General features: G+C 41.1%; 1 protein-coding gene across 5 annotated transcripts; it reads left to right on the top strand.

The window, feature by feature from the left end:
* Positions 1–737: 737 nt before the first annotated feature.
* LOC109787609 (uncharacterized) lies at positions 738–7,907 on the top strand. 5 transcript variants are annotated; one of them, XR_006671389.2, is made up of 17 exons: positions 740–1,009; positions 1,111–1,340; positions 1,420–1,569; positions 1,667–1,825; positions 1,905–2,065; positions 2,159–2,258; positions 3,125–3,208; positions 3,307–3,347; positions 3,693–3,804; positions 4,072–4,161; positions 4,261–4,304; positions 4,616–4,706; positions 5,678–5,953; positions 6,032–6,130; positions 6,214–6,295; positions 7,394–7,534; positions 7,671–7,907. XR_006671389.2 is itself a non-coding variant. In XM_045234223.2 (16 exons), coding segments are annotated over exons 1-16 (1,848 nt in total). In that variant the 5' UTR covers positions 741–882; the 3' UTR covers positions 7,673–7,907. The 5 variants fall into 5 exon arrangements, 1 of the variants encoding a protein (XP_045090158.1); XR_006671388.2 differs by having other exon boundaries at positions 738–1,009; positions 6,032–6,295; XM_045234223.2 differs by lacking the exon at positions 7,394–7,534 and having other exon boundaries at positions 741–1,009.
* Positions 7,908–10,296: the final 2,389 nt, after the last annotated feature.

Here is a 10,296-nt window from a genome sequence, read left to right as displayed (position 1 = left end):
TGTTCCAAGAAAGTCCACTCCACCCGGTCATATGCTTTCATCATATCTAACTTGACCGCACATAGAGGGGCCTTTCTCTTTTGATGTCTAATTGCATGCACACATTCATACGCAACCAACACGTTGTCTGTGATAAGCCTCCCCGGGACGAAAGCACTTTGTTCCTTAGAAATCATCACCGGTAGTATACCCTTAAGCCGGTTTGCCAACACCTTCGCTGCAATCTTATATAACACGTTGCAAAGGCTAATAGGGCGAAACTGAGTTAAAAGCTCTGGGGAGCTCACCTTGGGGATCATGACAATGACATTATCATTAAAGGTCTCCGGAGTTGCACCACCAGCAAGGAAGTCACGAACAGCTGCACAAACATTCCCTTTCAGCAGAGACCAGTGTCTCTGATAGAACATAGCGGGCAAGCCGTCTGGCCCAGGTGCTTTAGTAGCACCCATCTGGAATAAAGCGCTTTCAATCTCCTCATCTGTGATGGGGGCGATAAGCTCACTGTTCATATCGGTTGTGACCACTTCCTCCATCAGCCCTAGAACAGAGAGGGATTTTGAGGGAAAGAGAGGAGACTCTCGATAACAACTTTCCTCCATGGTAAACGAAGTTTGTAACCCTAACCGTTTATTATGGGCCGGCCCATGACTCAGAGTGACCATCTCAGGGTTCTCCTCCCGGAGGCCCAACTCAGCCATCATCCTCTCAACGTCGATCATGGACCTCGGCAGTAATCAATCGCCGCCGCCACCGCCGTCACTCCCCGCATATAAAAACACGAAGAAGAAAATGAAAGATCTGAAATAGGCACACATATCTTTCCACTCCCTATTCCCCTTCCGTGCAGGAAACCCTAGATCAGATTGTGGGCGACCGGGAATGGCCCCGAAGAAGTCCATCACCAAAGAAGAAGCGGAGAGAATATACATGCTATGTTGGATCAGCTACGTGCCAGTTTCGGGTGATATCCGCAGGATACCGCCGAGACGGATTGTTCTATACCCAGGTGATCTAATTGTCGTTGCATTCTCCTTGTTTGCGTTCAGGTTCAGTATTTGTGATCCAATCAGCCGCCTTCGTCTGCCTTATGGCTTGATCTTTGAGCAGATATCTTTCAGACAGTGTGGGGTTGGGATCGGCTCCTTCCACACGACATTGAGTGCGAGGAGTTTTATTTTGATTACCTCCGCCAGTATTACGAACGCAATCGCCTGGACTACGTCGCGGCTGCCGACGGCCAGTCAAAGCCTCAGGACTGGCCGCTCAAAGCCCCACCAGAGGGTGTTCCCAAATGCATCCCGAATGGGAAGCATCCTCTCGCTGCTGCTGCCAAACACGTGAGCTCCTGCACGCCTCTAGCGAATAATGAGGTTGATCCCACCTCACACTAACTTGTTTGTGTTCACCAATTTGAAGTGCCTGAAGATGGAGGTGCGGTTCATGTCAGTGTGGAAGGATCGACCCATACACAACGTCAAAGAACTGAGTGAAAAGATCCAGGAGCGTGTCAGTCGCCTCATCATCCTGGGGCGAGAATTCTCTGAACCTGCGGCCGCCAGCTTGGTGGTATGTGCACCCCAGCTGCAGAACCAAAGTCTTGCCTTCTGATTTGTAATCTGCATGTCTTGTCTAAGCTTTGCGCATACTGCGAGGTGGATTTCAGTGTATCGCTAACGAGGCCTCTCTGGCTCGTGAGCTGCTGAGACGCGGGGCTAAAGCCAACGACAAGGAGATCAACTTATGCAACTGCATCCGCCACTGTGCGCTGAGTCTTATGTTCATGTCAGGACCGCATTCTGAGGCCTCCGCTGCTGCTATGGTGGTATGTGAGGGACCTGCCAAAACAAAACTTAAATTTGTAGCATTCAGTCTTTTGTGCTAACCATCATCTTGGCTTCAAGGGCGTTGCCAAGGAGGCCAGGAAGATCTGTGAGTGGATGAAGAGTACGAAAGAGTGTTGTGTTTTTCGATCTTACTCCAGAATCCATGAGTTGTGCCTTTGTGATGAAATCCGGGTTGCAACCTTTGATGTTTTGAAGCACATACTGTCGAATTCTACAGGGTATGATGATATACATCATTTTCTTGTTGGGTTCTCATTTCATGTTCTTCCTTGGTCACAAGCGTGGTGCTTTGGGTGTTTTAATATCCCCAGGGGCAAAGAGCCATTTGTGCTTATGGATTTTGCAATTAAGAGGAACAGGAGAAAGCACCAAAATACCATGGAAGGAACTTCAGATGAATCTTTATTACATGTGACAAAGTTCAACTCTTTTGTTTTGTGTGCAGAACTCTGTAGTCTTTGCTGTCTATTATTGTTTACTAATTCAACTCGCACCAGACAATTCTCAAAAAAATGAGTATGGTGAATGGATGATTTCTTTGGAAAACTTGTCTGAGTAGAGGTAAATTAGTATTTCCAACTTGAGAAACAAAGACCTCAAGTACATTCGATTGTACAAAGATTTTCAAAAGCGTATCCGGGAAGATCAGGAGGTTTATTTCATATGGAGGGAACTTTTGTTCTGTTGAAGATTTGCCTTGCTAGCATCCCCATTTGGTTTGTAACTCACAAGAAAATTCATACAAGAGATTACTTAGCCAAGAGGCAGTACTTATGTACGTGTTGAAAGTTGCTTGGGAGGTACTACTATTGTTAAATTTGGGACCTGTGATGACACACAACAATAGATACCACTCTTGGTGGTTGCGCTGTACTTTGTAATTGGAATAATTCTGTGTTATGTTTCTTTGCTTTCTGTGTTACTTTGATAGAGGGCGCAACTCTATAGGCATTGTTTTTAAGGCGGTAAAGCAAGGTGAGGCGTCTCACGTTTTATAAGCGCTCAAAGCATAAGGCGAGGCTATGCCTTAGACATATACATATATGATATACGGCAGCCAATTAGGAGATTTAACAACTAGCATTAACATAAGTAAACTGTTGAATGGTAGTTATGAATCTTGGTACATTGGTAGGATGCATGGTAGCTTCAGATATGCTCTTATGGCGTGATTTCAACTGCTCACTGCCTTTTGTTAGCTTCAGTTGTCACAATCGACATGCAGTTGGTCTTTCCCTTGTTTAGTCTAGAACAAAACTGACATCCAGATTGAACAGGAACCACGTCATGAAGGGAAGAGCGTCCTTGGCCTGGGTGACAACAATGGGGAATTCGATGCTCGGATGATTGCTCCTCAAATGGTCAGAGCTCTTTGCTCTTATGATCTGCACTATTCACAAGGAATCCTAATTATCTCAACCGTATCTTTATTTCTTGTTGGCATTTGTGGGCAAACCAGGATCTTCTTAGAGAACAGACCAACGGTCTAGCAAATTCGAGGTACCGTTTTCGCCTTTTGGATCTTCCGCATGAAACAAGAAACGTGATTTGTCAGGTTAGATAAAGAAGTGAAGCTGTACTTAAGTTTGTAGTAATATCCAGAGGTGCGGAGTATGTACTGAAATTATAAGATGCTCGATGGCTGCTGTGTCAATCTACCTCGCTATATCCCTTTCTGACTAGATGAATCCCAGATGTCATATTAATATCATGCATGTTCAAGAATGTTTGCGGACCTTCTAATTATTTGAAATCAGGGTCTAGGCTTTTCTTTTTCACAGGCTTAGTAACAGTATTCATCCTAGTACCTAAAACATATGCATGATGTGTTGTTATTTGGTGCAGAAGGGAAAGTGATAATTCTGCAGTTGAAAGAGCCCATCACCTGAAACCAATTCTTGGTATCCGAGAACACCTGTCAGAAAAAGAAAACCAGGTTCTTGCACCAGAGGAGCAGGTATTCTACTGTCCTCGTTTTCCATTGTATTTGTATTCTACATTTTTATGTGGTTAGGATTCCATTAAATTAAATGCTGATACATTTTTACCGAGCTTACATAGTACAGTATTCTATTTTGGTCAATCTCAATGTGTACAGTATTCTTCTGTTCTCATTTTACATGACAGTCTCATACATTGAATATGGGACAGATGAATATGACATTCTAGTAATAGTTAACTTGTCTGTCTCGTAAAATGATTGTACTGCAATAATGACATCCAGATTGAACAGGAACAATGTTATGAAGGGAAGAACCTTGAGCTGGGTGACAACAATGGGAAATTGGATGCTCTGATGATTGATCATGAAACAGTCAGAGCTCTTCACTCTTATGATCTGTACTATTCACAGTGAATCCTAATTATCTCAACCATGATCGTTATTTCTTGTTGACATTTGTGCGCAAACCAGGATCTTCTTAGAGAACAGAAGACCAAGGGTCTAGCAAATTCCAGGTACCATTTTTTCCTTTTGAATCTTTCGCATGAAACATGAAACTTGATTTCACAAGTTAGATAAAGTAGTGAAGAACTTAAAGTTTGTAGTAATATCCAGAGCTGTGGACTATGTACTAAGATGCTCAATGGCTGCTGTTGTGTCATTCTACCTCGTTATATCCCTTTCCCCAGATGTCATATTAATATCATGCATGACCAAAATATAGTACTGTAAATCAGTCTCTAGGCTTTTCTTTTTCGCCGGCTTAGTAAAAATATCCATTCTAATACCTGAAACATATGCTTGATGTGTTGTTTATTTGATGCAGAAGGGAAAGTGATAATTCTGAAGTTGAAAGAGCCCATCACATTAAACCAGTTCTTGGTATCCGAGAACACCTGTCAGAAAAAGACAACCAGGTTCTTGCATTAGAGGAGCAGATATTCTGCTGTCCTCGTTTTTCATTGTATTTGACTCTACATTTTTATGTGGTCAGGACTCCGTTATATTAAATGCTGATGCATAATACATTTGTACCAAGCTTACATAATACAGTATCCTAGTTTGAGGAATCTCAATGTGAAACTATCTCATTTTCAAACCACTAAGATGGCAATCTCATACATTGAATATGGCCATATGGGACAGATGAATATAACATTCTAGCAATAGTTAACTTGCCCGTCTCTTAAAATGATTGTACTGCAATAATGTCCTCTTCCAATACGTCATTTTTAGTGACAAGACTTCTCCATGTTCTTTTCTCTGCCTGGAAATTTTCTTGCATGTTGAGATTCTTGCACATTAGATTTGTTGTTTTTGTTGCCGGGCAATCGAAAGAGTTTGTGGGAGCAATTTCTTCATGAATGTCAACATCCAAACATTCACAAATGAACATTAAATGTGTAAAGCGTAATATTCTGAAGCGAGCAGGGGAATAGTGTTTCTACCCTACTTGTTGATCCATCTTCACTACTGGGAGTAAATTTTTTTGTTTTCTGGGCAGAAGGAATAAACAGGTAATTAAGTTCACTGATATTGGGGCTGTAATTGCGAAATAAGTTTTCTGGAAATCACAAAATGACTACCAAACATTGGATGAAACCAACTATCACTTTATCAGCCATCCCAGCCAAATCAGGGCGATGTAACCCATCGCTAAAATCTTGCATCCCATAGGGAGCCACAACAATAATGTTCTACAAGTGTGCTTTCTGAATTAATTCACATTAGAAGGTTAGAATATCAAGATAGAAAACTGGAATTTAAGGTTCCTGTTTAATATTTATGTACTCCCTGTGTATCTTATAAAAGTTTACAGCGGGAGTATTTTATAAGTTCTCCATTTAATGCGTAGACATCTCATATCACACTTACTCTATTTCACCAGGGTGAGAAAGGTATAGTTGGCAAGCAATCTGTGGAGCAGGTATCTAGTACTCAGAGGAAAGCTTCATATTGTACCATATCAACTACCCAGAACCACTTGAACAGTATTTCAGTTGGGTACAAGCCTAATATTGTGAATCAGGCTGACATGCTTACACCGGACTGTGGTCAGCGCATACCAAAGCACCCTGCCCTTCTAGACAAGAGATCTCTTCTTGCATGCATTGCTCGTGCAGTTTCTGCTAGTCACAATAACCAAACCAAGATTAGTTCAACTGTGAGTTGCCAGTTATGGGAATTGTATATTTTGTTTGTGTAGCAGATCATTTTCTGACTGACGTGCATATTTTTGCAGCTGCCAAATAGGCTTGGAAAAATGTTGGCCCCTCTTCATTGGCGTGACTATCGGAAGGATTATGGGAAACTAGATGATTTTTTGGCTGAGCATCAAGAGGTTTATTTCTCTAATAATTGCAATTTAGTCGCTCTATGTACAATGTACGATACCTGTTACGGATATACCTATCACTACTGCAGCTCTTTGTGATTGAAGGAGACTTTGTTCACCTTCGTGAAGAAGCAGAACATATTACAAGAGCTCTTCTGCTCCATACTAGTTGTAAGTGTTTCTTCGAGTATAATCTTATGCCATTTTCAGAACTGTTCGCTGTTGTTTTATTCTAGTTTACTGTTTCATACTGCTTTCTCTTCTCCATTAATCTGTTAGTTTTGTTCCAATGGTATCTTTTTGTAGCTTTTCTAACTTTTTTGACTGGGTTTCCACTCAAGGGTCCATTAAACACCTGCCACAATAACTACAGTAACCCCATAGGTGCACACGCTTTCCCCACTGCGAGAAGCTTCTGCGCAGTTCTGTTGTTGAATTGAAATTCCTAGCTCTTTTGGGCTTGAATTGTGCAAGTAGCCAACTGTAGGCAGGCCTGGAATTAGTTTGGCCACCCTCTCTCACTGTTTCTCTGCCCAATCAATTTTCTTTCGCCTCCCATCTCTTGCCTGGATCTTGGAACCAGCTGTTTGTCAATAGTTAGACCGGATATACCTTGTTATCAAAATAGTGAGCTATGTAAAGGGCTACTAAAAATTAGTTAAGAAGGAGGTTGCCCCAAGTGTAGCTAGGTGTATGGTATATGTTTGGTTTGTGCCCAAGATCGCCATACCAAAAATTTGGTTGAGATTTTGCATTGGCTAGAAAAATGAATTAGAGTTGGTAAAGGAGCATCGGCATGCCAAAATGTTAATATTGTACTTGAAAGCCACATATAGTAAATTTTTGCAGACGGTGAATGAAATCACCCTTCTGAAGCATTCTGAAGATAGCCCCTTGAATTGTTATGACCTCTTAGTAGTCACTAGTAAGCATGCGCGTGCAATGCACGTTATAACTTTAACATGAAAATTTTGCATTCATTCAGGTTAGGAGGTGCATACTTGAACAAAGTAAACTAATTCTCTCTTAAGGTTATATTCGAAAAATTTCTACATGTCGATCAATTGAAATATTCAGTAATTCAGTCCAATAGGTAACTTGTCGTACTGAGAAGGTCTATTGGCATACCTCTGAAAATGCTATGAATATCTTTACCATGTGCACTAGTATATCGTTCTTTTATAACTCTGTTCTCCGAACTAGTAAAAACCAAAATAAGGATAAACGAGTGGTAAATTCATCACCACTGAATCTTTGTTTCTTTGTCAGGAATCTTATGGCTTCTTTAAGTGGTGTAGTGGGGATCAACAGTCTCTCTGCTGCTTTTTGTTCCTATTTTTGATTGAGTTTTAGATGTCGGTTCTTATCTGTGATCAAATGTTGAATGCATAGTACTCAAGTCATATGAAGGTATTTTATTTTGGATCGGGAAAAAAAATGTTGTTTCTGCTTTTTCTACTGCTATTACTGTGTTCTCTAATATGTTGAACCCTGATTTTCGGCTTTCTCTAATGCTAGTACTGTATTTTGATCCTTGATTTTACAGGAGGTGAAGGTGAGCCGGAACAAGGGAGCTACTGTTGACTGCATCTTTGTTATGTTAAATCAGTGCTTTGGTAGTCAAATTTGTTATTTTGGTGCAATGTATGTCCATGTCAAGAGGCATACTGAGTTTGTGCTTGATGATTATCAGTTCTCGCATCTTTCATATCCTTTGCACCTGTCTTGTGCCATGTTGCACTCACAACACACCTAATGTATGTGAGGTTTATGCTTCGTTGTCTATTTTTGTCACATCCTAGCTATTGCAAAGCTGAAAATTCACAAGAGCGCTCGTCCTCGCCTGCTCACGGTATCGTGTACCGTCCTTTTCTAGTAGGGAATAGATAGGAAGTGTTTCCCTTTCTAGTAGACCAGACACAATTATGTTAGTGGGCCAGAGATCGATTTAATGTTGCACTGAGTTACCCACCACGGCCTCCGTAACGTCGTCTGTGTGATGCTGGCAAAGGCGGTCAACTCCGTCTTGTGCCCACGGCCCACTTCAAGCGCATGCTGCCTTTGCAGGTAAGTGAGCATTTTTCTTGAATGCTTGAACGTGACGTGAGCATGCTGCCTTTGCAATGCCATGCAAATATGTTCAAGCAGCTCCGCCATTGCAATATGTTCCAGCAATACTTGAGCATTTTTCTCGAATGGTTGAACATATTTTTCACTCGCTAACTTTTTTGAATTCGTGAAAACAATTTGGGAAACTTTTTTGGGTATGTGCATATTTTTCTTGAATATGTGAACATATTTTGCATTCGCAAACTTTTTTTAATCTGCCGCCAACATATTTCAAATTGGTGAACATTTTTTGTAGTCATGAATTTTTTTCTTTAATCCGTAAACATTTTTTGAAGATGTTAACATTTTTATTTTGCAAACATTTTTGAATATGTGAACATTCTATGAATTTGCGAGTATTTTCCGATTTTTCTGTGAATATTTTTTTGTATTCGTGAATATCTTTTGAACTCATTGCGAGCATTTATAGAATTCACGAACATTTTTTGAATTTCTGCAAACATACTACCAATTCTCAAACATTTTTTAATTTATGAACAATTTTCGAAGTCAGGACATCTTTTTGTGTACTGGAACATTTTTTCTAGAATATTTGAAAATATTTTGAATTCACAGATCATAGCCAATATTTACTTCACAACTAAAGTCAAAAGTTGTGAGAGTGTGTACAAATAAAGAAAAAAAACGATGGATGCAGTCTATAGGCCTTAACCCCTAAACAAGCTTTAATTTCTCGGTGAGCTAAAACCTGTTGAAAGAAAGAAGCCTGGAACCCATGGATCATCTGATGATTTTGCGCAGTTTCACTAAAATCAAGCTGAGCATCTTTATTGGCAAAGATATTGAAGAAATGTGTTTAAAGTAATAGTAGTGGCACTAGTTGACGAGACATAAACTCATCACAAATAGAAGCCGGTAGAAGTAGAGAAAAATTCACACGGAGATGGAGCTACGTGGGGAGCTGTGGCAGTGAAGCAAGCCGGCTCCAAAAGTTAGTGGTACCTAAGGGACGTCAGGATGTAGCTACGAGGGTGGTGGGAGGCGGCATCATCCCATACCGCGATGACCCTCGATCGGGACGCACCGACAGTGGGTTTTCTCCCTCGCTGCTGCCGACCGCGTCTACGTAGAACATCCTTCCCTTCTCCCGACGGCGGTATCCGGCCGGATATGTGACCAGCAGTGTGGCCAGTGTCATTCTATGCGACGGAGTGTGAAGAGAGCAACCCAGCAAGCAGGCATGTAGCTTAGCCTCCTGGCTAGTATTATGTTATTATGTACTAGTGTATATATAGTGGAGCGGTTTTATTTTTCTCTCCATATCAACATTTTTATATCGCGTACGTGTCATTGAAGAGTGAAATGGTGATGGTTGCTTCGTTCGACCAACTTACTATGTGATTTGACTGCTCATTACTCATTAGTCATATTAGGCTGGTCTTAGTGGAGAGTATCATATACTAGTATCATGCATATGATACTAGTTATGATACTCCCATTATGATTAGCCTTACTGCGGCCCCTGCACGTACTCCCCCTACGTGTGTGATCGTTCCTGAGTCTCACTTGTACTTATTTCTATTTTCTTGCATGACATGTGGACCCGGATGTTGGATGTCCCACGTCTCGGTGAAAGAAAGAAGAACGAGTTACGATGACCGAGAAGTAGTATTTCCACGCAAACGGATATTACGATGCATGATCTGTTTGCTGTGTTATCGACCAAAATACCCTTGCGTGCAAGTTTGTCTCACTCCGATGTGCCCTACCTACTCTAACATCCATCATTTCAGCAAAGGGTAATGCCATCTAGAACTACGTCCACACAGTATATTATGGGATTTTGGCCAAAAGCTTATGCACACTATAAAGCGAAACAGAGGTAGTATGTTTTGCCATGCTCGTATTTCTATGCTAATACTTGGTCGTTGAAAATAGAAGGTCATTGATCAATCGTTTGTTTCTAAATAAGAGAGTGAATTGGTGATATTGTGATCTCCATTTGAAGGTCAATGATGTACGCATGAGTAAACGGAACAGAGGGAGTATGGCATTGTGATTTAAAACCCACTTAAAATGCGCTAATGCATGTTATGTGGTAG

The sequence above is a fragment of the Aegilops tauschii genome, chromosome 1 (assembly GCF_002575655.3).
Source record: "Aegilops tauschii subsp. strangulata cultivar AL8/78 chromosome 1, Aet v6.0, whole genome shotgun sequence".
NCBI lineage: Eukaryota > Viridiplantae > Streptophyta > Magnoliopsida > Poales > Poaceae > Aegilops > Aegilops tauschii.
Note: the sequence above shows the minus strand (reverse complement) of the source record. Positions and strands in the feature narration are given on the sequence as shown.